The sequence below is a fragment of the Giraffa tippelskirchi genome, chromosome 12, assembly GCF_054371585.1.
Source record: "Giraffa tippelskirchi isolate mGirTip1 chromosome 12, T2T-mGirTip1v1.2.pri, whole genome shotgun sequence".
Taxonomy (NCBI): Eukaryota; Metazoa; Chordata; class Mammalia; order Artiodactyla; family Giraffidae; genus Giraffa; species Giraffa tippelskirchi.
In genome coordinates, this window is record NC_137286.1 from 713,221 (window position 1) to 739,713 (window position 26,493).

General features: G+C 61.2%; 2 protein-coding genes and 1 long non-coding RNA gene across 33 annotated transcripts in view; 1 reads left to right on the forward strand and 2 right to left on the reverse strand.

Annotated features, from left to right (window-relative positions):
- Positions 1-1,358: 1,358 nt before the first annotated feature.
- TEX22 (testis expressed 22) lies at positions 1,359-15,951 on the reverse strand. Of its 10 annotated transcripts, none has more exons than XM_081551177.1 (5): positions 15,818-15,951; positions 15,466-15,576; positions 14,875-15,094; positions 1,667-1,798; positions 1,359-1,557 (listed from the first exon to the last, which is right to left on the reverse strand). In XM_081551177.1, the coding sequence occupies exons 3-5, from the start codon at positions 15,037-15,039 to the stop codon at positions 1,378-1,380; spliced, it is 477 nt and encodes a 158-aa protein (XP_081407303.1). In that variant the 5' UTR covers positions 15,040-15,094; positions 15,466-15,576; positions 15,818-15,951; the 3' UTR covers positions 1,359-1,377. The 10 variants fall into 10 exon arrangements, 9 of the variants coding, with proteins under 9 accessions (XP_081407303.1, XP_081407304.1, XP_081407313.1 ...); XM_081551178.1 differs by having other exon boundaries at positions 15,512-15,576; positions 15,818-15,916; XM_081551187.1 differs by lacking the exon at positions 1,667-1,798.
- Positions 4,055-7,323, forward strand: LOC145530236 (uncharacterized). Its single transcript, XR_014071589.1, has 2 exons — positions 4,055-4,128; positions 5,066-7,323. It is a non-coding gene; the product is annotated as an uncharacterized LOC145530236 (long non-coding RNA).
- Positions 15,952-16,256: 305 nt separating the features above from the next.
- PACS2 (phosphofurin acidic cluster sorting protein 2) overlaps positions 16,257-26,493 on the reverse strand; it is a 63,267-nt gene continuing 53,030 nt past the window's right edge. For 9 of the 22 annotated variants that reach the window (XM_081551169.1, XM_081551168.1, XM_081551172.1 and 6 more), the window contains 6 exons: positions 22,954-22,996; positions 21,617-21,659; positions 21,169-21,304; positions 20,327-20,553; positions 19,959-20,072; positions 16,257-19,333 (listed from right to left, as the gene is read on the reverse strand). In XM_081551169.1, the coding sequence (XP_081407295.1) occupies positions 19,215-19,333; positions 19,959-20,072; positions 20,327-20,553; positions 21,169-21,304; positions 21,617-21,659; positions 22,954-22,996 (682 nt within the window). In that variant the 3' untranslated portion in view covers positions 16,257-19,214. Of the gene's footprint in view, positions 19,334-19,958; positions 20,073-20,326; positions 20,554-21,168; positions 21,410-21,616; positions 21,660-22,773; positions 22,997-26,220; positions 26,254-26,493 lie in introns of all 22 variants that reach the window. The other 13 variants (XM_081551167.1, XM_081551166.1, XM_081551165.1 and 10 more) reach the window with 6 other exon arrangements.

Consider the following 26,493-nt stretch of genomic DNA (forward strand, 5'->3'; position numbering starts at 1 on the left):
CCCCTCCACTCACCCGGGGATTCTGAGAAACCCACAGGTCTGTAACAAGAGTACACTCAGGGGACCTCAGAGACTGTGGCCTGGGGGGGGCCAGCTGTGTGATCCTGGACGGCTTCCTGGAGGAGGAACCCGTCCTGAGCCTTAAGGTAAAGCAGAGCAGGAAGCCGGGATGGGCAGGTAGGGTCATCTCAGCAGCCGGCTCTCCGAGCGAGCGAGGCCAGAACTTGGGCACTACCCACATCCTGGGCCTGGGAGTGGGGTGGGCCACGTCGTTTTGCCCAAAGCCCCCCTCCCACCCACTGCGCCGTCAGCCCCTAGCTCTCAGTCAGTCACCAAGTGCAGGAGATGATCCGCCCGATGCCGGCCTCCTGCCGCCCCAGGGCTGGGCTCCTGTGGCCCCCTCGCTGCTCCCCCTCCTCCCACCTCCTGTTGCTGCCAGCCTGGTCTCCCCAAATGCAGCCCCATGTCACTGTCACCTGCAGCTCAGAAGACTCCTGTCCACCCCCAAACTTGAGGCAAAGGCAGACACCATGGCAGGCCAGGGCCAGCTCCTCACAGCTACCCCCAGGCCCTCTGCCCACCCTGCCTCCTGGGCCCTTGTCCACCTATGAGCTCCCTGTGCAGAGAAGGGATAGCGCCACCTCCTCCAGGAAGCCTCCCTCTGTATGGGAGCCACCCTGGCCCCCGTGGCCTCTGGCCTTCTCCCCATCCCATCATCTCCCCGTGGGCCTGCCGAGGACCTGGTGCTCCTGGGCCAGGCGGCACCAGCACCGAGCCGTTCAAACATCCAAACCTCCACCCTGCTGGAAGAGCACGGTCTCACCTCCTGCTCCACGCACTGCCCGCGTGCAAGCGTGCTCAGTCGCTTCAGTCGTATCCAACTCTTTGTGACCCTATGGACTGTAGCCTGCCAGCTGGCAGATGCCCAATCACCACAGGGCCCAGGCTCCTCAGCCCAGACCCCTTCCACCTGGGATGCTAAGAGCTGTCCATGAAGCAGGCCCAGAAGGGGAGCTGCTAGAGCCTCACACGCTCCCAGCCCATCCGCGGCTGCTGGCCCCAGGAGGATGGCCCTGCTGGGGGTGGGCACCCTCTGCTGGCAGCCCAGGGGGCCATCCTGGAGGGCCACTCTACCCTGTCCCCCAGACCCTCCAGGTGGCCTCTTGGAGGCTGGGCTGGGGCAAGTCACCCCAACCAGAGGTGACCTCCAAGGGTGAGTGTCCTGAGGAGGGGGCAGCCAGACGTCCTCCCAGGCCTGTTTTCTTATCCTCGGGCTGGTCACGGCTGTCTGGAGGGTTACAGGGAGGGCGCAGGGACCGCCTCCCCAGCACCCGCAGGAAAGGCGCCAGGAGACAAGACACTGGGCTGAGTCGGTTCTTAGGAGGGCGGCGACCTCGAGGCCGGGGCCTCCAGAGTCACGTGGTGCCAGAAAGGGTTGCTCCGGACCAGGATGGCTTGGAAGGCGTTGGTGGACTCGGAGGACCTCGGCGGGTGGGGGAAGAGCACGTCCTTGTCCACGTCGTCGGACACCAGCTGGGCCACTATCCGCGCGAGGTCCTGCGGGGAGGGCGGGGTGAGGGGCAGGGCGGGGTCAGGGGCGGGGTCAGGGGCGGGGCTGGGTGGGATGGGACGGGGCAGGGCCGGGCGCTCCCGCGCTTCCCCGCACCCTGCAGGAGGGGTTAGCCCCCGCGAGGCCCGGCTTGTCGCCGCCGCCCAGCACGGCCAGCCTCCGGCGCTCATCTATGCTGACGCTCCAGCGGCTGCGGCTCGGGCGCCAGCTGTCCTGCGGCTCGCACACCTGTGGGGACAGGGCAGGGGTCCGCGCCGGCCGCACCCGGGGTCCCGCACCCGCCAACCCTCTGCGCCCCACAAAAGGCGGTGTGCTCAGCCACCCCAGTGCCGGCGGGCGGGCAGAGCTTCAGCCCATGGCTCTGGGGCCTTGCATGGCTTTGCCCAGTGGCTCGGCGCCTGGGCACCCAGGCCGGCACCTGCCCCGCTTTCCTGTGCGTGGGTTGTCCGCCTGGATGCTGGGGGCCATTACAGCAGAGGCCGTGGCCCTCCACTCGTGCCCGTTCCTGGCTGGGCAGAGTCGGCCCACCCTCTGGGGAGGCCCCCATAACAGGCAGCCAGACTGCGGGTGCCTCGAGAAAGATGGGCCCAAAGGTCAGCCTCCTCCCAGGCCCCTCGGAAGTGCCCATGGAGAGGCCCACAGAGACGATGCTCAGGGCTCCACAGGCTCACGGAACAGGCCGAGAGGCACCCTGCGGACCTGCACCCCCTCCTGCCCTGGAGAACGTCCCTGGTGGGCTGTCCCTGAAGGGCCCCGGAGCCCCTCCCACTCCGCCCAGCCAGGGGCCAGCCGGCTGCCTCTCTGCGGGGTCCAGGAGGTCACCCTCTGGAGTGCCATGGGGGGCGGGGTAGGTGCCATGCTAAAAATAAAAGGAGGATTAAGACAAACTCAGTCCCCATTCCTCAAAAAACTAAAAATAGAACTACCATATGACCCAACAATCCAACTTCTGGGTATACATCCAAAGGAATGGAAACCAAGTCTCAAAGAGATATTTCTGCACTTTTGTTCGGAGCCACATTGTTCACAGTAGCCCAAAAGTGGCTGCAACCCAAATGCCCATCAATGGATGAATGAATCAGCCTCGTGTGGCCCATCCGTACGATGGAGTGTCATCCAGCCTCGAAAAGGAAAGACACTCTGCACAACTGCAACACAGATGAACCTTGGAGACACGGAAACAGAGAACATAGGTCCTGTGTAGCCCGCTCGTATGAGCGACTTGGAGTCACCAGATTCGCAGCGTGGCTGCCAGGGCTGGGGGAGGGGCGGGTGCAGTTTAACCGGACAGAGTTTCAGATCTGCAGGATGGAAGCTGCTGGAGGCGTCACAGCAAGGTGAATACAGCAGACCGGCCCAGACGTTCACTCGGGGTTCTCCATGGGACGAAAAGCCCAAACGAACTTCTTGGTCAACCCAATGCTTATCACTACTGAACCGTACACTTCAGAATGGTTAGGATGTGGTGGCGGGCGTGGACGCTTGGAGCCAGAAGCATACACGGAAGGAAGGCAGTGTGAGGGACACGGAGAGGGAAGCGGGGACGGCCCAGGGCAGGCGCAGTCAGCAGGGGGAGCTGGCCCTGCTGACACTTAGATTGTGAACTTCCTGCCTCCAGACTGCGAGAAACAAAACATTTCTGTTGTTTAAGCCAAAAAAAAAAAAAAAAAAAGGAAAAGAAAAAAGCGAAGTCCCCGGCTCCTCTTCCCAGTCTGCACCAAGAACTCTGGCGGCCTGGCTAAGGCCCCTCCACCTGGGAGTGGGGAGGGGGTCCTTTCTGGGGAAAAAGCCCAGCCCAGAGAAGAGCCCTACAGAGCGGGGGCGTTCAACGCAGAGCAGCCAGAAACCTGCTCGATCACCCCACGAAGTACGCGGCTGCTGGTGGGGCTGCCCCCCGCACACCGAGCCTCCAGCCAGCATGGGCCCCGCTCCTGAGCGCAGACAGAGCGGCCCACGCCGTCTGAGAAAGCCTCCGATGTGACGCACAGGACACAGCCCCGGTCGGGGCGTCGGGGCGGGAGAGACTCCGACGGGAGTGGAGGGAAGCGTGCCACCTCCCCTCTACTGCCGTCCTCCTGGGTCCCATGCACCCGTGAGGCAGGAAGCGGGCAGTGTGAAACGGGGCTGCTGCGAGCACAGCGATGAGCTCTTCAATGTTAGAAACGTGACATCAGAATCAAAGCTTCCGCAGAAGATGGGCGGGCGGCCTGCGGGCCCGCATCTCCCCCCTCCTGGGACCGACACCCTCAGCACCGTTACTGCGGCGTCACGGGGGTCCCTCTGACGTGGGGTGGGTCTGAGGGTGCTGGCAGCGCACGTGCGTTGCCCACGCGGCCTGAGGGGGCCTCCTGTGACCGTGTGTCCACCCAAGCGCAGCCTTCCCAGGGAGACCTCTGGGGGCGGAGGCACGGGACACACCAACCCACCGACCTCAGCCTGTGAGCAGACAGACGGAAGTCTGCTGTTGTGAGTCACGGATACTTCAGAGTCGTTTGTCACAGAGCATCATCAGAGCAAAGAGTAGCAACAGGACCGGCAACAAAGCCCCAAAAGCCAAGGTAAGAAAACGTGGGGAAATGGGAGGATCAGTCATGCAGGCCCAACAGCCAACAAGAGTTTTCAGAGAACAGAGAGGCCGGGCGCGCATGCGTGCACACAGAGGGGACAAGGCTGCGGCTGGAAGGGCTCACCCAGGGCCGAGAGAGGAGACAGGCGGGCACTTCTCAGAACCAGGCAGAGGAGGGAAGGGCGCACGTTGGGGCGAGGAGTCCGCAGGGCCAGGCCTCAAACACCTGCCGGGGGCGAGACGGCAGAGAGCCCACGGCCGCAAAACCCTGAAGGAAGACGGCTTCCCGCTAGAAGGGTCACCTACCCAGGTGTCCCTCAAGCGTGCAGGCAGAAAACAGCTTCAGGACCATCCAGGCGGAATTGAGTACCTGAGGGGCCTTCTGAGGAGCTCCCTGCGGGGCCTTCTGAGGAGCTCCCAGAGGCGGGCAGGGGCTCCCGCCCACTGGCTGGAGGGAGACCCAGAGCCTGGGGGCGCCAGGCAGGGTCCCGCCTCAGGGACAGGGAGGCTCAGAGGCGGGGGAGCGGGACACCCAGACCTGGGGCGCCGGGTCCTTGGTGAGACAAGGGTCACAGCTGTGCTGGAAGTCTGGGAGGGATCCATAATCACCGCGCAGAAGACGCAGAGAAGGCACGGGAGGCCGCCATCGTCACCTCCAGGGACACACAGAAGCTGTCTGAGAGGTGATGCTGGACGGTGGAGGGAAACTGCCCACGTTCAGCTCCGGGCCAGGGTCGCTGGGGAGCAGACGCGAGCGGCGTCCGGGGAAGGAGGACCTGCAGAGAGGCCTCAGGGCCTGGCAGGCGGCTCTGCTCACCCCTGTGCTCCAGTGGGCTAAGGAGAGTGGCGCGCAGTTTTACAAGCAGAGACTGACGTTATTAAGTGGGGCGACCTGACAGCACCATGGGACCCCACGTGCTCACCGACAGGCGAACCGTCACGAACAGCGGCCAAGCTCCAGGCCGCGGGCAGAACAGACCCCCTCGTGGGCCCGACGAAACCATCACGGAAGCCAGAGCGGAAGGGAACCCCGATTCTCAGGAGGAGACGAGGACTCCCGCCAGCCACGAGGAGGCCAAAGCTGCCTCTGAAGACACAGGGCAGCTTTAAATGCCGGAAAATTAGAAAAAAGCCCTGGAACAAGGGACTGAGCAAATAATTCAAGAAGCGAGGAAAACACAGCGAAAGAGGCTCTCTGGAAGTTTAAAGCAGAATTAGGGAGACTGGTGAGTAAAGTAGACAAAACCGTGGACAGCGACCGGAAACTGGTTCTCGGAAAAACCGTTAAAACAGAACGACTTTTTCTCACGTCATCAACTCCGTCACTGTCATTTTGCCCGTCTTTCCATGTTTAGTGCCCGTTTCCTTTCTTTTCTATTTATTTATATTGGCTGTGCCCAGCCTTAGCTGTGGCCTGTGGGATCCATTAATGGTTCCCTGGCCGGGGATCGAACCTGGCCCCCTGCACTGGGAGCGTGCAGTCTTAGCCACTGGACCCCCAGGGCAGTCCCCGTTCCTTCTTTATGACTACGTATGTCCGCAGACTCAGTATACTTTTCTCCTCAGTTTTAAAAACTGTCTTCTCTTTGCTCTTAAGCATCTCTTCACAGGTTTGGTTGGTAAACATTTGGATGTTCTAAATGTTACAGGTATTTTTCCAAGACCATCCTCTACACCATTGTGTCTTTGTAGCAGCCTTAAACACAGCAGTCAGGTTTGTGGGGTTCTTCTTTATGGGTCTGGCCTAAGCTGGCCGTTTCCCCTGTGGACTCTGCACGCGGCTCCCACTCTCCCAGCGCTTCTGTGTTTGGTTTTAACTTGCAGCTCCTGTGTTTGTGTGTGTCTGACGAGTCGGGGGATCTTCGAGATGCATGGCCGGTCACCCCAATACTATTCATTGAAAAGTGTGTTCCCCACTGGGAAATTAAACTCCCAGATTCAACCCGGGGTCCGTTTCTGGACGGTCTGTGCAGGCTGCGGGCCTCCTGGCCAGCTTCCGTCCCAGCGCCACACGATGCTCTCTGCTCAGAGCAGGCGAGCCAGGCCCTGCTCTCCTGTTTTAAAACTCTTGCCTAGTTTCTGTTCCAGGTGAAAAAACTTACAATCTCTCATTTTTCAAATCGTGTTGTTACTCTGCAATGATACTGTTTCCTTTGGCACATTCCTGAGCCCTGAATAAAGGGAGCCCCTCACACGGGCACCCTGCCCTCTGCTCCTTTCCCTCCGGCCCGCCCTGACCCCGGAGCCCGTGGTCACTGGACAAGCCTAGCAGGGAAGTGCCTCTGAACTAACGCAGACCGTGGACGGCCTGCCTCCTCCCACCAGTGAGAGTATTCCAGACTCCTCTCTGCACCCTTCTGTGTGGGTCAGGGGTGGGGGGCGGGTTGTTTTCAGCCCACTCTGACAACGGCTGCCTCTGGCTCGAGTTAATCTGCCGCCCCTCCTGCCGCTGTGTCTGCGGCTTGGCTGGCCTTGCCCATGCCAGGGCCTTTCTCTGCCCCCTCCCTCTGGCTCGGTCGGGTGCTGTTTCTAGCCCACGTCCCCTCCACTTGCCCAGAGGCGGCTCACTTCCTAGTCTGGTGATTCCAGCTTGCCCGGGCCTCCACGGGCCGCTCAGCCAGCACCAGGGATCAAGGACACTGACTTGCCAGCCAGACCAGGGAGGCACCTTCTCCAGCCTTTCTCAAGCTTCCTGGTGACTGCAGCTCTCACTGGCATCTTGGAATAATCTCACAAGAGGCCCTGAGGCAAAGCCACCCAACTAAGCAACTCCCAGTTTCCTGACCTATAGAAAACTAGGATGAGAATATTTATTACTGTTCTAAGTTACTGATGCTGGAAAGGATGAGATGGTTGGATGGCATCACCGACTCGATGGACATGAGTCTGAGCAAGCTCCAGGAGTTGGTGATGGACAGGGAAGCCCGGAGTGCTGCCGTCCACGGGGTTGCAGAGTTGGACACAACTGAGTGACTGAACTCAACCAACTGAAGCTGCTGGATCCTGGAGATTTTCGTTATGCAGCAGCAGATACCTAATACACTGCCAGAAACACTACATACCTCTGAGATACAATTTTCAAGATTCATGAAAACTGTTTTTTTAAGTTAGGATTGTCCTGAATTTTTTATTTTGGGGCGGTCTGGCAGGTTTAAAACATTAAATCTTCCCACTCAGTGACATGGTACAACTTCCCCTTAGGAGTTCTCTGCTGTTGAGCCACATTTTACAGTGTCCTTTGTGTGGGCATCGAACAAGAACAAGAAGATTTATTCCTGGGATTTACAAATCCTAGTTCCTGTTGCTAAAGTGAATGGATCCTCCTTTCTAGTACATTTCCTGGTTGGTTATTTTTAGTGTATTGGAAACTAGTAAGCTTTGAATGGTGATCATATATCCAGCCTTCTTGATTAGTGATCTTTTATTTGAATTGGCCTGCGTGGACTTTCTAGGTAGATAGTATATTGGCTACAAATAGTGACTGCTCCAACCCTTTGGCCGCCTGATGCAAAGAGCTGACTCACTGGAAGACACCCTGATGCTGGGAGAGACTGAAGGCAGGAGGATGGCGGGGGGGCGGGTGACAGAGGACGAGATGGTCGGATGGCATCACCGACTTGACGGACACGAGGTTGAGCAAGCTCCGGGAGGTGGTGAAGGACAGGGAAGCCTGGCGTGCTGCAGTCCACGGGGTCGCAGAGAGTCAGAGACGACTTAGGAAGTGAAGAAGGACAAACCAGCGACTGCTTACCTTTTCTCGGTGGGTCTTCGTGGCCCCTTTCACTTCCCTGACTTTGGCGCAGGCCCCGTGCGCTGTCTCAGTGGCATCACAGGGACGGCCGAGCTGCCGCTTTGGGAAACATGACCGCTGTGGGCTCTCTGGCTCCCCTTCACCAGGTTACAGAAATGTCCATTTCTTCCTACCTATTAAGAGTCAATAGCTTTTTATATTTTTTTCCCAAGGAAAGAGACTGGACTATATCAACATTATTTTTCTACATGCATTGAAATAATCATGTGATCCTCCTTTTGCTAATGAAGAAAATATTTTTTACTTTAAAAAAAAAACCTTTCTGGCCACACTGCGGGCGTGCGGGGTCTTAGGTCCCCAGCCAGGGGCCAAACCCTCGCCTCCTGCAGTGAAATGCAGAGCCTTAACCACTAGACCACCAGGGAAGCTCAGTGAACATAATTAGGACATTTCCAATCACTTCATCCATAGGATACAATTTTCTTGAATTCACGCGAGTTTGTTTATTCAGTACATGCTCACTCAGCACCCGCTATGTGCCGTGCAGCCTCCTGGGCGCTGGGAGCAGGGCTGCGGAGAATGGAGGCCCTGCGGTCCTGCATGGGCTACCCTCCGTGGTCGCGGAGTTTGCTGCGTGGTTGGATTTACTTCTGGACTTTTCAACCTATGCCTCGGCAAGAGGGTATTGCTCCTCTCCTTTCCCCTCCTCATCAGCCAGCATGGGTGCCAGGGTGATGCTCTGGGCTGCGTGGACCACGTCGACGCAGAGGACTCGCTTCTTGGGCGTGGGGACACCTATCCACGAACCCTCATTAGGGAAGATCCGGGCCCACTTTAGAATTTCCTTTGCTGTTAGTCTCTTCAGGGTTCTGAAAACCCCTCTGTAACATGGATTCAGATCATCAGGGTTCAGGGTCTCCATTATGCTCCCCACGTGGCAAGACTCCACAGTGATGCCCACCACCCTATGCGTGGTGCCGCCCCCGGGGTTTCGGGTCCCACTGGCCTCGGCTGTGCTTGGGGCACCTGAGTCGCCACAGGCGAGGGGAGGGCAGTGTCCATCACAGGGAGGCCTCGCACGCCAGGCCCTGCCAGTGGAAGGGCTGTCCCACCCCAGCCTGGCCTCAGGCACGCGTTTAGTTCAAAACCGGGATGGTAACCACTTGAGAACATGCACAGCAAAGTATATTTTAAAACCCAGGAATCCATGATCCAAAATGAACAGGGCCATACTTGCTCCCAGTCTTTCCCCCAAGAAACAAACGGTGTTGATCTGGTCCCGGGCAGGCTCCTCGACGAGCCCAAACACCACGCGAGGCCGGGCTGCCCGACAGGAGCCTCGAGCACAGAGTGCTCCCCGCGCTGCTCCCCCTGAGGCTTTCCAGAGAGCTCCAGTGGGCTCCCGGGGCTCGTCCTGCGACTGGCACCGCTGTGCTTGTGCCACGGGAGCCACGGGAGCCCTCACCTGAACCACCCCCGCTCTGGGAAGGGACCTGCGGGGCAGCGGGCGTCTGGCCTTCTTCAGGCCCCGCCTGGGCCGCCTCGGGGCTCTCTCGCCTGAGGGGCGCCGGCTCCCCGCGTGTCTTGGCCAACACTCCGGCCTCTCGTACATTCATCAATCCCATTCATTTCCCTGATATCAAGCATCTTCTCGTTTCCTTTCTGTGAAAGGCCTGTGCATCCTGGGGGCCGTCTGCCTCTCTTGCGGACATGTGTGTGCTGTGTATGCACGTGTGTGCCCACAGTCCGCTTGCTGTCCACTGTGTCAGGCGCCCTCTGAGCCTCACGCCAGTCCTTCGTCTGGTGGGGGTGTTGGGACAGGGACGGACTTGGGGCTTCCTCGTGGTCATGCTGTTTCCTGTGCAACCTGCTGGCCCTGGCTGCCCAGGGCATCTGTCCAGCCCAGACTGGCCCTGAGCCCTGCAGGGCCAGCTCGGCCTCACTCAGCCTCTCTCTTGTCCCTTCGGCCTCCAGCCCTAATTCCACGCCCACCATTTATCTGATTTGCTGGGCTGTGTCCTCAGTTAACTCCCCGGGGCCAGCCCATTTACCGGCCCTTCCTCCTGGGCGGCAACAGACTCCGGGAAGCTCCACCTCTGGGCCTGGGGGCGCTTCTTTGGCTTCACCCTGCCCCCTGCAGACTGCTAGGCTACACTATGCACCTTCAGATGACCTCTCGCCCCTCTTCTTTCCCTCCCTTTATGTTTTGTTTGTTTTTTACCGTGATAAAATGCACATAACACAAAATCAACCACTTTGAACATTTTTAAGTGTACAGCTCACTGGCATAAGCACATCCAAACTGTTGTGCAACCGTCACCAACAAGATGTCCAGGACTTTCCATCTCCCCAAACCAAGACTCTGTCCCCATCAAACACTCCCTCCTACCCCTCCCCCAGCCCCCGCCCCCTCGTCTTTCTTTCTCTGAATCTGACACCTCGAGGGAGCCCGTGAGGGGGCCCTACCGAGTCCATCCTATGTCCGCTCATCCCACTCAGCATCGTGCCCTCAAGGCCACTCATGTCGCGTCACATGTCACGGTGTCCTCCCTGTGAGGGCTGAGCTATGCCCGCTCTACCTGCATCTGTCCACGGACAATGGGGTTGCTTCTAGGTTTTGGTTATTCTCCAGTGCATCCCCCTGGGAACGTGGATACACAAGTATCTGTTTGTTTCTCTGCCTCGGATTTTTTTCGGCTATTTACCCAGAATTGGAATTGCTGGGTCGCAGCACACTCTGGGCTCCGCTGTCTGAGGAAACTCCATCGGCCGCATCATCTCACAGCCCTCCAGCACAAGGTTTCAGCTTCTCCACACTCTTACCCAGCACTTGTTCTCTTCTAGAACCATTATAGCCGTCCTAACAAGACTGAGGCGGCGTCTCACTGCGGTTCTGATTCGCGCTGCCCTGGGACTAATGATGCTGAGCATTTTTTCATGCACTTGCTGACCATCTGTGCATCCTTGGAGATGTGTCTATTCAAGCCCTTTGGCGGTTTTTGAGCCAAGTTCTTGGTTTTTTGTTGTTGTTGGGTTTTAGGAGTTCTTTAATTTATATGCAGAGTACATCATGCAAAATGCCAGGCTAGGTGAATCACAAGCTGGAATCAAGATTGTCAGGAAAAGTATTAACCTCAGATATGCAGATGATACCACTCTAATGGCAGAAAGTGAAGAGGAACTAAAGAGTCTCTTGATGAGGGTGAAAGAGTTTAAAAGCTGGCCTGAAACTCAACATGCAAAAAACTAAGATCATGGCATCTGATCTCATCACTTCATGGCAAATAGAAGGGGAAACAGTGGAAGCAGTGACAGATTTTATTTCCTTGGGCTCCAAAATCAGTGTTGACGGTGACCGCAGCCAGGAAATTCAAAGATGCTTGCTCCTTGGAAGGAAATCTCTGACAAACTTAGACAATGTATTACAAAGCAGAGACATCACTATGCTGACAAAGATCCAGAGAGTCAAAGCTACGGTTTTTCCAGTAGTCATGCACGGATTTAAGAGCTGGTCCATAAAGAAGGCTGAATACCGAAGAACTGATGCTTTCAAACTATGGTGCTGGAGAAGGCTGAGTCCCCTGATGCTGGGAAAGACTGAGGGCAGGAGGAGGAGAGGGGACACAGGGTGAGATGGTTGGATGCCATCACTGACTCAGTGGACATGGACCTGAGCGAACTCCAGGAGATCTAGTAGAGGACAGAGGAGCCTGCTATGCTGCAGTCCATGGGGTCGCAAGGGCTTGGTTAGAAAGGTTACCCCTACTGCCATGGCCATAGGCTTCCCTGGTGGCTCAGATGGTAAAGAATCTGCCTGCAATGTAGGAGAATCAAGTTCGATCTCTGGGTGAGGAAGATCCCCTGGGGAAGAGAATAGCTACCCATTCGTCTTCTTGCCTGGAGAATTGCATGGACAGATGAACCTGGAGGGCTACAGTCGATGGGGTCGCACAGAGTCGGACACAGCTGGGCGAGTGACACTCCACGGCCAAAGAGGGATGTGCCCAGAGTTTCTTCTACCACTTAAAAAAAATTATTTTTATTTATTTGGCTGCGCTGGGTCTTAGTTGCAGCATGTGGGATCTAGTTCCCTGACCAGGGATCAAACCCGGGCCCCCTGCATTGGGAGCACAGAGTCTTAACCACTGGACCTCCAGGGAAGTCCCTAGCACTTTTATGGTTTTATTTTTCTATATTTAAAACTCTGACACCTCCATCCTGGTACTCAGTGAGAGGTATGACTACAAGTTACTTTCTTCCAGACAGCTACACACCGTCTCAACATTTACCAAAAAGTCCATGGGACTTCCCTGGCAGCCCAGTGGTTAAGACACCATGGTTCCACTTCAGGGGCCACAAGTCCTACCCCAGGTCAGGGGACTAAGATCCCGCATCCCACCCCCCTCCCCACACGGGTTTGAGATGCCATCTTCAGTTTACACTAAGTGTCTGTATGCATTTGAGTAAGTTTCTAGATTTCCTGTTCGGCTCTGCTGTTACGCCTCACATGACAGGACACTATAGTTTGATAATTGAAGTTCTGTGATATGAGTTCACACCTGTTAGAGCTACACCTATGTTTATTCTTCCATTTGCCCAAGTGAAGAAAGGGACGATGTGTGTGTACCAGTTTGTACCATCACTGAGACTGGGCTGTGAGACGCTGGGGGTGAACCCTCTGTGCCAGTGAGTCATGCTCTCCAAGAACATGGTGTCTTCCCATTGCCAAGTCTGTTGGTAATGCTTTGTGGTGTTTTAAAGTTTCAAACAGGTTTGCGTTATTTCCTGTTAAGTTTATTCCAGTTGTCAAATGTGCCTTTTTCACTCATTCATCTCCCAGCATCTGTCTGTAAGGGCTGCTGATTTCCGAGCGGTCATCTGCACCCCCTTCCCGGACGCTCTGCTGTGGACGGGCTCTGGCGCATCCCCTGCACCGACGGGGCTCAGTCACGTGTCTCCCACGGTGCTGGTGCCAGCTCCCCCCCCAGGGTTCATGCTCCCTGTCCCCCGGCTCAGCTGCTGGGCCAACGCTTCTGAGACAGTGCAGGCCACACTGGGGACGGTGACCCATCTCCAGCTTTGCTCCGACCTGCCTGGCACTGTGGCTCTTCCGACTCCTTTGTTTTCCAGGTGTCTTGCTCTCTTTCACGATAGAGATCTTCTCAGAATGTCTGGTGCCCTCGGCTGTTCACTTGCGTTTACCATGGGGACTAAGAGTTGATAGCAGCAGGGGCGGGCTGGGGCGTGGCAGCTTGGGCAGCTGCCTGTTTCGGCCACCCCCTAGCACGCAGCTGGGAGCTGAGCCCTCTGCTCTGCCCACCCCATGGCCACTCACTGGAAAGGGGTCGCCATCTCCTGTGGGCCAGTCCTCCCGCCCAATTCTGTGCCGTGCATTCTTGCCCTTCTCAGGGTCCTCTGCAGCCATGTCGGCGGGCCTGCCAGAAGGCAGACGGGCACAGGTGTGCCTGGCCCTCTGTGCGGGGCCCTCTGTCTGGGGACCCTCGCTGGGGGAGGGACTGTCTCCTCAGACCTGGGCCTCAGCCTGAGGAGGCCACCCTGTAAGCACGTGTCCCCACGGCACGGGCGGGGGAAGGGGGCTCTCGTGGGCTCAGGTTGGGAAGGCCGGGGAAGAAGGGACTGGGGGGCCGACTTCTGTCAGCCGGACTCGTCCCTAAAAGATGACGAGGTGCAGACGTGGGGAGACTGGAGGAAGAACTTCCCTGCCGAGGGCACAGCAGGGAGAGACACAGAGGATGGACACAGCAGGCCAGTCAGAGTGACCGAGCGTACCCAGCAAGGCCACGGCCAACGGCTGACACTGCCCGAGGGCTGGGAGCAGTAGAGGGAAGAGGCAGGAGGGTACGACAGGGCGACCACGGTTGGGGGACCCTGAAGGACTCCCTGCCCCCAAGTCAGAAACCAGGCAGTCTGAGGAGAGAGGTCTGCACCTCTTCTCTGCCTCCCCAAGGACCCCCTCCGCTGTGCCACCTCCCACCTCCTGGCCTCGTCCCCATGCACCCCTCACCCACAGGCAACCCCACCCCTTGGAAGTACAAATGCAGCAGATCACCCCTGTCCAGGCGTCGCCCGGCCCCTCCGTCTGCAGGTCCCCCGTCCAGACGGAAGCCCCCCCCAACCCCCGGCCCCTCCCAAGGAGCCCTCGCCCGGACAGGTGACACACTTGTATATTTATGTCTTGGATGGCCTGTCCTGACAGGCTGGCTTCACGGAAGCCAAGCGGCAGCTGGCTTCGGACAGGCGTGCAGCTGGTAGGGCAGCCAGAGCCCGCTTCCCTCCTACACCACCTTTCCACAGAAACCCGGGACCTTGCAGACATCCCCGCAGACGGGTCCAAGCACAGGGCTGCACAAACTCCACTGAGCCTAGCCTGCCTCAGCCCGGATCCCTCAGGCCTGGCTTTGACCCTGATGCACAGGGAATGGTCCAGAACTTCTGGGAGCCTGGCTTCCTTTGCTTGTGAAGCTGCCCCGGGGCCAGGGGAGCTATGGCCTGTGCACTCGGGGTTGCACGGTGACCGGACAGCAGCCCACCCGGCCAGCTAGGGTGAGACAGGGGTTCCTCCACACCAGGGCCAGCATCAAGCAGGGCCTCCAGGAACGTTTCCGTCATGACTTTGGTTGACAAGTCTCCTGCTGACTGCCCGCCTACCTGGTCAGTAGGACACCGTCCAGGCTGTGGGCAGAGTCTCCCCTGACCGGGGGCTCCCTCCACCTGGCGGCACCCGGGGTTGGGGTGGCCGGTAGAGGTGGACTGCCCACAGCTGTGGGAGGCTGGAAGGGGCGCGCTCACCTTGGTGCCCACCCAGGGCTCTGGGGGAGAGAATGCCGACACTCTGCATGGCCCCCAGTCCAGTACCTGCTTGTTACCAGATGCTCTCTGGCCCTCCCCCAGCTCCAGAGGCCCCCCCTCCACCCACACTCCCCCGCCAGGACCCAGGTTTCCAGAGAGGAGCCCCCTCCAGCTTACCCAGTCCTGAGTCTGCGGCTCCTGCTGACTGCTGCTCTGGGCACCTGGCAGGCCCCAGGCCATCGCTGGGTTTGGTGGCCCCGAGAGCTGCCCCTTCTCCTGGGAAGGCTGCAACTCTGCCTTCTTCCTTAGGAGAGCCTTAAGTGAACACTCCCTGCTCTCCATCTGCAGCCCCCTGGGCGGCTGGCCTGCACCTCTGGGGCGAGGTCCCCACAGCTACCTGGGCCCCTCAGGCAAAGGAAGGTCACATTAGGGTCTGCTGGGCTCAGCTTCCAGCCATTGGACAGACAGTGCTGGGTGGGCCTCAGCCCGTGAGTCCCAACAGGGTCCACCCCCTTGAGTGTCCTGAGTCCCCCTGCTCCTGCATCCATTTTTCTCCATACGGTGACCCCAGGCCAGGGCAGCTGCAGCCACAGCCCTGCCCCTGCCCCCCTCAGGCTCCCCCAGGAACGCCCCCTCTCCCACCGTGGCTCCAGCTCCTCGGATGAGCAGCTTCTCGGGACTCTGCCTGCGGGCAGAATGACCAGGGGAGAAAGAAGGGGCCCCCCGCAGCTCTCCCCGCCTGGTTCTTCCGGACCCCTATGACCTCACCTCGACGCCCGGCCACACCCCAGGGCCCAGGATCCGTGCCCTTCACCTGTACGACCACGCGTGAAGGGGCCACAGCAGACGGCAGCCCGCCCGTCTCCACTCCGCTGAGGGCTGGCAGGGCAGGGGTCAGGGGACAGGACAGAGAGTCAAGGGGAGTCATGGGGTGCAGCGGCCGTCGGGGAGGCGCGGGACACACCAGGGGCACGAAGACGGGGAGAAGTGGGGTACACAGATGGCGGGGTACACAAGCTGTGGGCAGGGGCGGGGGATGGGTGGGCGCGCTGGGTACAGTGAGGGCACGCGGGGGAGGGGAAGAGGGGGGGAGGGGCGGCCCCCCTGGGGGCGGGCCTACTGTGGCGGGCGGGTCAGAGGGTGGGGCCCACAGCGGTTCCAGAAGGCCCGAGAAGGCGGAGCCGAGCCTAAGGAAACTTCCGCTCGACACGTTCCGCCCGGCCGCTTCCGCTTCCGGCACGTCGCGCGCCTGCGCCCTGACGTCAGTCGCCAGGGGCCGCCCGGGCTTCCGCTGTCCACGCGGACCCAGTCCCGCCCCGGCGTCCATGACCCGGAGCTTCGTCTCGGGACCGCGAGGAGTCCCGGCCCCGCGTTGCTCGGAGGGGCACGACTCGGAGATGCCCCCAGTTGTCCGCGCCCCGAGCCGCGGCCCCCTTGGGTCCCCGCGGCGTGTGGGGCCCTTGGGAGGTCGGCCCGCGGTGCCTGGACACCGGGCTGCGCCCGCACCTGGACGGATGGAGGGGCGAGGCTGCTCGAGAGGAATCACACAGCAGGCGAGGGAGGGCCTGGGAGCGCTCCCGGGTTTATTAGTGTCGCATCAGCACCTTAAAATAGTCCACGTGGTCACATATGTGACAGATTAGAATCTGTTTCCAAAAACGCTATTTACATGAATCCTGTTTTCCATTAAAAAAAAAAAAAAAAAAAAAAGCTAGCAACACGTACATCCTAGAACCCAAACAACGCACAAAGAACTGGACGGGGTCTGCAGGAACGCACAGCGGCACCCCTTGGCCTGCAGGGTCAGACCCCAGGGAACGGGCCCCCAAGCCCGGCCCCTCAGGCCCCTACCAGGAACGCAGCTTCCTCTCCGCCGCAGGACAGGAGGGGTTTCTAGAAGGGGATGGAGGGACACGTGTAGGGGTCCGGCAGCTGGCCTTTGGGAGCAAGTGGCACAGTCTTGTCGTGAGGAACGCGTCCTGGGACGAAGGCCAGGCAGGTCTCGGTATCTGCCAGTGAGGACAGCGCAGCACAACTGGCCCTGGCCGCTCTAATCCTGCCGCCCCTCTCCTCCCTGAGCTGTGGCCCTGACACTCGGGATACTGGCCCGTGTGCCCTGAGGAGACGGTGACCCTGGGGACTTAACACAAGGAGAAAGCAGTGGCCTGGATACAGGGCTGGAGCTGACCTCCCATCTGGCCTGGGTGAGGGTGGAGCCTACCCATACTGTGCCACAGGCCCATGAGGAGCCTGGCCTTGCCCGAAGGTGACGAGTGGCTTAGCCTTTGAGTCCCAGTGACCTCTGGTCACCCAGTGGGCTGAGAACCCCTGCTCTGCAGGGGCTGCTCCTGTCCTGGGGGTCACGGTCTGGGCCCTGCTCCTGTCCTGGGGGTCACGGTCTGGGCCCTGCGTTCCTCACAAGCTGCCCCCACACTGCCCTCCATGTGCTCACGGCTGCACCTCAGTCACAGGCCGCTTTGGCTTCTGAGTCATCTTCCTTCAAGGGACAAAGTGCTTTTATCTGTGTCCTCAAAACAGCTCCATGAGGTAGGCGGGGGAAGTGTTGACTGTCCCCAATCAGATGATGGGGAAACCGAGGCACCGGCGTGAGCAGAGCCCGGGTCTCTTAAGTGAGTCATGGTGGCTGGGGGCTGTCTGTATGACCTCCAGGGCCCAGGAACAGTGTGGCCGGCCCAAGGTGGAGGTGCTGGGTGTCTTCTCCTTGTGGGTACAAGGACAGCTCACAGCTGGGTGGGACGGGACAGCCCTTTTGGGCCCCTTCCTCTAAAACTAGCTCTGCAGCTGGAAAGCTAAGTCAAGGGCGTGTCAGCCACACCTCCTTTGAGTGTGACCTCTAAAAGGGAAACTCAAGGAGCAGTACCCCGGACCCTGAAGCCAGGGTGAGAATGAGGGCACGGAAACTCACGGGTCCCAGGCAGCCGCTGGGTGTAGCCACAGGGTCCTCGGCTCAGTGGCCTACACCCTCACCGAGGTCCTTCCCAGGGAGGGGTAGGGCCCCTGGTCCAAGGGCATGCTCAGATCTGTCCGCCTGCCAGGCCCAAGGCTCTTGGCCATGGACACTCAGACCCTGTACAGCCACCTGGGGGAGGAGGTAAGCAGGTAGGTCACAGATAAGAAAAATGGACCGTCCTCCACCCCCGAGTGGGACCCTTCCATGCCATGAGCTGTTGGAGTCCTGTTCTCCAACAGAGCAGGGAAGACCCGCAGCCTGTCTGGCGTTTGGCACTGTTTGTCTGAGCGCAGCCTGTGTGGTTCTCAGCCCTAGAAAACGGGGCTCAGAGCCCCTGGGTGGGCCACCCCAGGCCTGCAGCCACAGTGGCCAGGCAGAGCTGGTGGGCTCTTCCTGTGGAATCTTGGGGGGCAGGGCTGGGGCAGAGCAGGAGGACTGGAAGGGACCCCGGCCTTGGATCAGGAGACCCACTGCCTACTGCACAGGGAGGGGGAGGGCAGGGTGCCCCACCTCCCTGGGGACCCAAACCCCAAATCTCTTGCTCTGAGGAGCCTAGCCTAGACAGGCGGGGCCACAGCTGCACTGATGGCTCCAACGGGGATCAAGCCCCTATGGTTTGGCCACTTGCCTGAGCCTCACTGGCCACATTAGTGGTGCAGGTGACAGACACCTGCCAGGCCCAGACACCCCCAGTCGGCAGGCGGGGACAGGGTGGGGGCAGGCGGTGGAGCTGAGGAGGCAACCATTGGGGGCAGGATGACTCGCAGAAGCAAAGTGGTGCCTCGGGGCAGGGAAGGACGCAGGAAGCGGGGGCTGGGACCGGGGCAGCGCAGCTGGCTCTGCCTCAGTCTTCAGGGGCTGCTGGGACTTCAGAAGAGCAACGTCTGTTTGGCAGCTACATTATAACATGTATTTAAAAGCATTAAAAATATCCGCTACTATAAAACCTCCACTGCCCCCGGCGGCTGGAGTTCACTGGGATCCAGAGTGGGCGGCGCTGGGGCCCCTCTCGGCTGGTGGGCGGCAGGGGGTGCCCAGGGCGGGGCTGACTGGCCTCTGTGTTCCGCTCAGGACGTCCCTGACAGAAGGCTGGCCTCTGGCCCCTGGCCCCCCAGCTCGCTGCCTGGGCACAGGCAGCCTGGGGTCCACGGGGCCACCCGCAGGACCCCCGCTCCCTGAGGAAGCAGAGTAGTCCTGGCTTTCAGAAAGGACAGGACACGAAGGCAAGAACCCTTCTTGTTGGGGGGACTGGGTGGTGGGGGAAGTCCTGAGGCCAAAACACACCTTCCGTGATCCCGCCTGCCCTCCCACCCCCGCCGGGACATTCTGGTTAATAAGCAGGGCAGTTACGGGCTCCCGGTGGGGGCCGCCCCGTTAGTCTCCAGGTTGTGAGCGCGTTCATACTTAAGACTGTCTCTCTCTGGGGTTTTAAGGGTCTGTCTCTGTGGTAAACTGAAATGTGAACAGAAAAGCAGCTGGGCCCTCCCGGCCGCGGCCATCGTGGGGCTGCAGGGTGGGAACTGGCACGGCGCCCCGGCAGGCGGGGCTAGAAGGTGGACTTGGAGTGTCCGAAGATGCAGATGGGGAAGTGCTTGACGTGGGAGGACCACTGGGCCGCCAGCTGGAAGAACTTGACATCGTTCCACTCTACGCCGTCGATGAGGACTGTGGGGACAAGGCCGTCTGTTCTGCCTGCCCCCTGCTCCAGGCCGCGGCCGAGAACAAGGCTGGAGGGGGGCTGACACCCGTGGGGACCCCCAGGCTCCCGGGAACTCGCTGGTTCTCACCGGCCCTGCGGGAGGAGGTCTGGGACCCCCAGCTCCCCTCCTGGCCTTCTTGCCGCCTGCCCCTACTCCCTCCCCATGGCTGGAAAGCCTCTCCCCAGCCACCTCAGGGGAGCTGGTGTCCGCAGCCTGTCTGCCTCGGAGGGGTCTGCAGACAGGGTTTGAAACACCCTCCACTTAAGCCAGAAAATCAACCGAGAAAGGCTGGTTCTGGGCCACTGTGGTCAGACCCGAGCCCATGGAAAAGAGAGGCCTCGAGCGCTCCGTGTTCTCAAGCACTCAGTCACTGAATATCGCCTATAAAAATTCTGAGATAAAGCAAAAAACGACTGAGAAACTATTTCTCAGAATTGAAAAGCCACTCCACACACACAAGTGGGCTCTCCCAAGTGTCCTCCGAGCTCAGACTACGTAACTTGACATCACAGCCAAACAAGCATTTCCGGAGGTGAGCCTCCAGAAGCGGCCCCGCCCCGCCCCCCGCCCGCGAGGGCGCCTCCGCTCACCCCGCAGCATGTTCTGCTGGTGCTTGGCCGTGCAGATCAGGCGGCTGATGCCCTCAATGCACTGGCTTTTGGACTCCACGTCCTTGTCCTTGGTTTTCTTGGGCAAAAACATCACTAGGAGGAAAGGGGGCCGTGCTGTGCTCCCGCTGCTCCTTCAAGGCCGGGGGCAGCGCGGAGCGTAGGCTCTGCCGGCCCTGGACCCCACTCCTCTGGCCCTCCTTCCACGCTGCCCCTGACCGCCACCACCCGCCCGCCAGCAGGCCCTTGCCCAGGGGTGTGGGAACGAAGCGGCCCCCAGGCCTACGGCACCCTCGGGGCCTGCGCGGCGGCCCCTCCGCCCCAACAGTCAGCCCGCCTCCCCACCTCACCCTTCTTGTTCTTCTCCTTGGTGACCACGGTCATGGACATGGTGGGCGTGGCCGCGGCCTCGCCGCTGCTGGGCAGCCTGCTGACCTGGAGAGACCGGAAGGTGCACTTGAGTGTGTTTTTGGTGGTGGGCGAGTCCTTCTTCTCCGCGTCTCTCTTCCTGTCTGCGGGCTGAGCTGCTGTCCAGTAATCCACCTGCAGCCCCATGAGCTCAGCGCCGACGCCCTGGCTGTGAAAGACGAGGGAGGCTCACCCCTCTGTCCTCAGCGGGGAACGGCAGCACCCCGGGCCGGCATGGGCGAACGGGTGCCCTCTGGTGCCTGTGCTGCCCGACCTCGGGGACCACCTCTGTCTGGAGGACCCAGGCCAGCCGCCCCTCATAGCTGCAGGCCCCAGGGCGTCCTACCGTCAGCCTCCCCGACCCTGTGGCAGTCCTGTCTGGGTGGGTTCTGCTCGGGAGAGCCCTGAGGGCACCCGAGACGGGCTGCCAATAACCACACCCACTGTATCCCAGGCCTGCTACTCACATCCAAGTTTCCAAAAGCCCCTGTGTCCAGAGCACCCTATATTTATAGACCCTGTAGTTCCGGCCCCAGGAATGCAGGGGGCCCGGTGGGGAGACGCCAGGCCAAGACTGAACAGTAGGGCACCCCCTCTCACTTATCTGAGTGAGCCCTTGTCAACACCACTGTGTCCCCCGCAAGGCCACCCTGACCCTCTGCTTCCTGGCACCCTGGGGTGTGGTCAGGGACCCGAAGGAACCACCTGGTTCTCAGCCCAATCCTCACTGTGCTGGGGGCAGCACTTCCAGGGGTGGGGGAGCCGCCCGCATGGCTGCGTTTACCTGGGGGAGGACAGGCCTCCGCTCACTGATGGGGAGGAGGGTGGGGTGGGCGAGGCCTCCTTGGCCGCAGGAGACGTGGACGGCGGGGTGGACGAGAGCACGCTGGAGCCCGAGGGGGCCGCATCATCTGAGTCACCTTAGGGGAGGAGTTGGGGGCCGCGCTGAGCTCCCCCACGGCTCTGCCCGGGCAGCTCGCAGCCCTCTGGACCCAGACGTGGCAGGGAGGCCAGCCAGCTGTGGGCTGGGGGAACACATGTGGGAAGCTGGAGGATCCTCCCTCCCCCAAAGCTAAGCAGGAGCTGTCAGGCCTCCAGGGACAATGGAGGCCCCTTCCTGGTGAACACAAGTCCTGCAGAAGAGGAGCACCGGGGGGCTGCCGTCCACCGCCTCCCATCCCCGCCCCGCCCCGCCCCCCAATCCCAGCCCTGGGCTTGGAGAGCGCAGTCACCTGACGTGGCCGAAGACGGCTCCACTATCCCCACCTTCACCACCTAGGAGGCAACAGGACGCTGCTGAGGGGGGCTCCAGACCGGGGTAGGGACCTGTTCCCTGCAGCTGCCCACTCGCCATGCCCCCCCGCCCCCTGGAACTCCCAGGGCCGAGCCGGGTCCCAGCTCCTCAGTCCGAGGGGCAGAGCTGGGCTCAGGGGAGCCACTGTCCGCGTGGTCAGCCGTGCCACAGGCCCTGATGAAGGACCCTCCCTCTGCAGGTGGTATGTTTGGGAGACGCCCTTGAGACACAGCCTGCTCTGGCCATCCTGCACTGCTGGGGTGAAGGCACAGGCCCTGGGCTGCCGGCCGGCCCCTGGCCTGGCCCTGACTTGTGACCAGCGTTCAGGACGCATATGGCCTCCGGCAGGAGGGGGACCCTCTCCCCACGAGTGAACCTCTCAGGTCCCACACCCTGGCCTCAGCAAAACACGTGCCCATGAGACTGGCCAGGCACAGGGGGTGGTGAGTCAGGTGCTGGAGCGAGGGAGCCTGGCCCAGCAGGGCTCCAAGGTGGCCGCAGGGCTTGCGCCAAGTCCCCATGGGCTGCTGGGGGCCCTGGCCCACGCCGACCAGGGTGGGAGCTGTGTCGAGTGACAGAGATCATGACAACGACCCAGGCCTTGGCCACACAGCGGTGCCTCACGTGCAGCCAACAGGACAGGCCCTCTGGTCACCACGGCAGCTTCCACAGGACAGCTCCGGATGAGCTCCCTCCCAGCAGGGCCAGCAGCCACCCATCACCTGAGCAGAACGAGCGTGGCCTAGAGGCCCTGCCGCATGCCTGGCAGCTGCGCAGCTCTCCCAGCAGATGCCCTGGCTGGAGACCACGGTGGGGCCACTGTTGGGCGGCAGCCCTGGCTCCTTGGCCGTGGGACAAAGTAAAACCTTCCAACTTACGGGCCACGCTCCAGCCAACCAAGCCTGCCCTGAGGCTCCCAGAGGACAGAGGGAGCCCTGTGCCCCAGACCCCAGGAGGGGCCTGTCCTGGGTGGCTCCTTAAGAGCTGAGCCTGATGCTGACCCCCGCTGCCCAGGACAGAGCTGAGAACCGGCCCCTCGCCCTCAGGCGGGCCGCCTGCTTCCACGTGTCCAGTCCTAGCAGTGCCTGGACTCACTCCCCACTCAACGCAGGAAAGAGGCTTTAGGGCGGGAGGGATGCGAAGGCAAGTCGTCAGCTCCAACTGAAGAAGGTTCTGGACCGTGTAACGTGAACACGATGACACGCTGATCATGTCAGCGGAGCAGCTGGGCGGCAGGACGGCGGGCAAGGCGACGGCCGCCTGGGTGGTACTCACCCCGACGAAGGGAATGAACTTCTGGGAGGACTCCTCGTCAGGGCTGAGACAGGGAAACACACAGTCAGCCTCCCTGAGGGGGCGGGGCTGCCTCTGCAGTGCCCGGCCACCCGGATTCACTCCTACCCTCCCACCGACCTGCAGGGACACTGAACGCATCTCTGCACAAGGTCCAGAGGACCGCGGGGCAGCCCGATGGCCATCCGCTCCTCCCTCCCGGGCGCCTGGCGTGCAGGCAGCCAGCCCAGACTGGAGCTGCTCTGCTGGCCCCCCGGGCCTCAGGAGAGGGCTCGCTGCCTGTGGCCCCAGGACGCCCCTGGAGCAGCCGGGGCCGCCTCCCGGGGGGTGGGGGTGACCGTCCCATCAGGCTGACATTTTCCCCCAACAGTCTGGATGAAGTTAGTGCCCACGGTGGGGGGGGGCATTTCTAGGACTAAGACCTTCGTGGGGAGGTGGGAGAACATGGGCTCTAACAGAACGATATCCCAAGAGCCGCCTGAGGGCGAGGCTGAGGCTCTGGGGGCGTGCTGCCGTACGCCACCCACAGGCTCTGCAGAGCCCAGCCCTTCCAGGACCACCTGTCACGACCGCTGGCGAGGAAGGCTCCCAGGGTCTCTGGGCCTGGGTGGGGGCATCTCTTCTAGCCCCTCCTCCCGGGCCAGGGCTGGTCCTGTAGCTCAGCTGGTGCCTACCCACCGCCCCCCCAGGGTCAACCTTGGCCTGGGCTCCACCCGTGGCTGGGAGAGCACCCCCTTCTGGCCTCCGCGTCCCTCCCCAGGGCAAGACTGGTCCTGGGCCTTGTGTGGTCCCTGCCCCAGCCGCAGAGAAGACGGGTGCCCCCTCCCCTGCTTGCTGGGCCGACATCCTCTCCGGGCCATCCCCCCAAACCGGAGCGTGAAGTTACAGAGCGACTCTTCTGCAGGGCAGTCCACAGGGCAGCAGCCCAGGGGTGTCACCCAGGGAGAAGCCTCTGCACCAAGCAGGCCTGGCGGTGGGGACCCAGACCCAGCTCAGCCAGCTCCCTGGGCAGCAGCTCTCGGGACCAGGAGCCCCAGGTCACCAGAGCTTGGCAGGAGGCTCTCCCCTCCCTGTCCCTGTGGCGGATGGAGACCTGGGGCTAGGGGTGCCCCCATGAAGTGTGGTCACCAGCTGGACAAGCGCCCCTGGCCCAGGGGTCAGTACAGAATGCAGGTCCTGGTCCTGGCAGGAGGTGCTGCCCCGTGCCCAGCACGCCACCCATGTGAGGGGACTGCAGCTGGCAGGAGCCACCCTCCCCTGGGCACCTCTGGACGTGGGCATCCATGAACCACCCAACCCCTCATCCAGCATCACCCCCCCACACCCAGCACCACCCACCCCTTCTCTACAAAAGACCTGGCAAATGAGTTTGAATGAAAGAACCTACAGATTCAGTCCCTCCAACTAAAAATGACCAAATTCCCAGGTTTTCTTCCCATTTTAAGAAAAAACGGTTGAAAAACAAAACTTCCCTTCATTCTGGTTCACGTAACGAAACCACACAAATCTTGTGCCTAGACCTCCTCCTGCATGCGAGGAGGCAGGACGTCGGGGGGTCCCTGGCTCAGTGCACAGGGGCCTTCGACCCACAAGGCCCCCACCTCGGCGAGCCACTGCCTGCCACACACACCCACCCCCTCCACGATCGGCACACAGGGAGGCAGACAAACAAGGGCCCCAAGGAGGGGGTGCTTGGAGACCCCACAACACAAGCGTCAAAGCCAAGCTGTGCTCCTGGGCCATGCAGACAACATCCAGCACGCATGTGCCCACGAGACGGGGGTGACACCGGCTTCCATCGAGACCCCTCACCCTGGACCCTGCGTGTAGAGGGCATGCGTGTTCCTGGCAGGGACAGAGATCAGGACTCCTACGGCTTGAGCCCACAGCTCCGTGCCAAGGCCCCTGGGCACGGCTCGTGAGACCTGCGGGGGGGGGGTACTGTGCGCCTGCGTGTGGCATCGGTGGCACAGGAGCTGAGGGGAGCCCACACTGGCCAAGAGGTCAGGGTGGGAGTGCTGGGCAGCCTGCACAGTTGCCTGGGAGGACCACTGATGGGTCTGACCTCAGGCCGGGAGCTGGTGCTGAGCAGACGGGAGCCTCCCTGCAGGTGCCCTCACGGGGCTGGGCTGGAGGAAGCCCGGGACAACCGTGCCCGCTGCCCACCCTCTCCTGGCTCTCCTGACCCCTCCAGGTGGGCAGCAGCCTGTTCTGTGCCACTGCAGACAAAGGCTGGCCCGCTGCCCTTCCAGCCCCGAGCTCTGAGCCTGGATGGCACACTGGCCTTCACGGGGCTCCAGTTGAGACATCGGGAAACCCCCCTCCCCGGGGCCGGTGTCACCACTGTAACGCGGGGGTGGGGGCTGAGCACAGAGGAGACTCGGGGTCTCCCAGGCCCCGGCCCCAGGCGCGGCTCACAGGACCCCACCCTGGCACAGACAGATGCTGCGGCCCAGGCAGCAAAGCAGGCTGCACTCCCGGCGCAGCTAATGGGGATGGGCGGGGAGGGGAGCGGGCGCAGGCCCACAGGACAGCCCAGGGTCAGAGGGCACACCACGGCTGGTCTTTCTCTAGACCCTGAGGCTTGTTTAGCAGGACAGTTGAACGGACTCACACCCCTCCTCCTGATCCATCCCAGGGCCTAGCACAGAGGCGGCCTGGGACCCAAGGACTGCCCCGGGGCTTTCCCAGAGCAAATGCCCTGAGATTCAGGCAGAGCAGCGCCCCGAGGGACCCAGTGCCGGACACCTGGCAGGCAGGGCCATCTGGGGCTCGGCTCCGACATACAGTCAAACAGAGCATCCAGATAAACCCCAAAAGTGTGCTGGGAAACTGTCCCAAGCTGCTCCCCTGGCTGCTGGCAGTGGGTACTGGGAGCAAAGCCCACACCGAGTGGTGCCAGCGCTTGGTGGCTCACGGGGTGGAACCAGTCCCTGCGGCTAAGTGAAGGGTGGCACTGCCAGGCTTCCGAGATGCAACTCGGAGGAGTTCAGCCAGCCACTTCCTAACCCGAACTCGGGACTGAAATGCTGCCAGGCGGTAGACTTTGTCCCTGAGGCTGGGTGGGTGCCCAAGAGGGATCGGGCAGCTGGCTCGGGCAGCGGGCAGCACCAGCAGCCTGCCTGAGGGAGGCCGCCCCTCCTGACCCCCGTACGGAGACCTGAGGACCACCCCACCTGCTGACACTGCTAAACAGCCCTAAAGACCAGCCAGTGGTCGGAAGGGGGCCAGACCCAAGGACAGCGGTACCTGAGGGTAAAGTCAAAATGAAAGTTCTTTCTCCTTTTCAGAGAGCCGCCAAAAAGAGAGACAGGACGCTGTTAAGCGCTCAGGAGCGGTGAGGCACCTGCTGGGCGGTCCCTCAAGCCGGGGGCAGGGCAGCTGAGCTTCTCAGACTGGCTGCGGTCTGCCTCTTCCTGCAACCCCGACTGCGCCTCTGTTCACGGCCAGGCGAGGGGACCGCCCGACCCCCTCAGATTGCACGAGGCCCCACCCCGTGCAAGCGGGCATCAGCCCACAGCC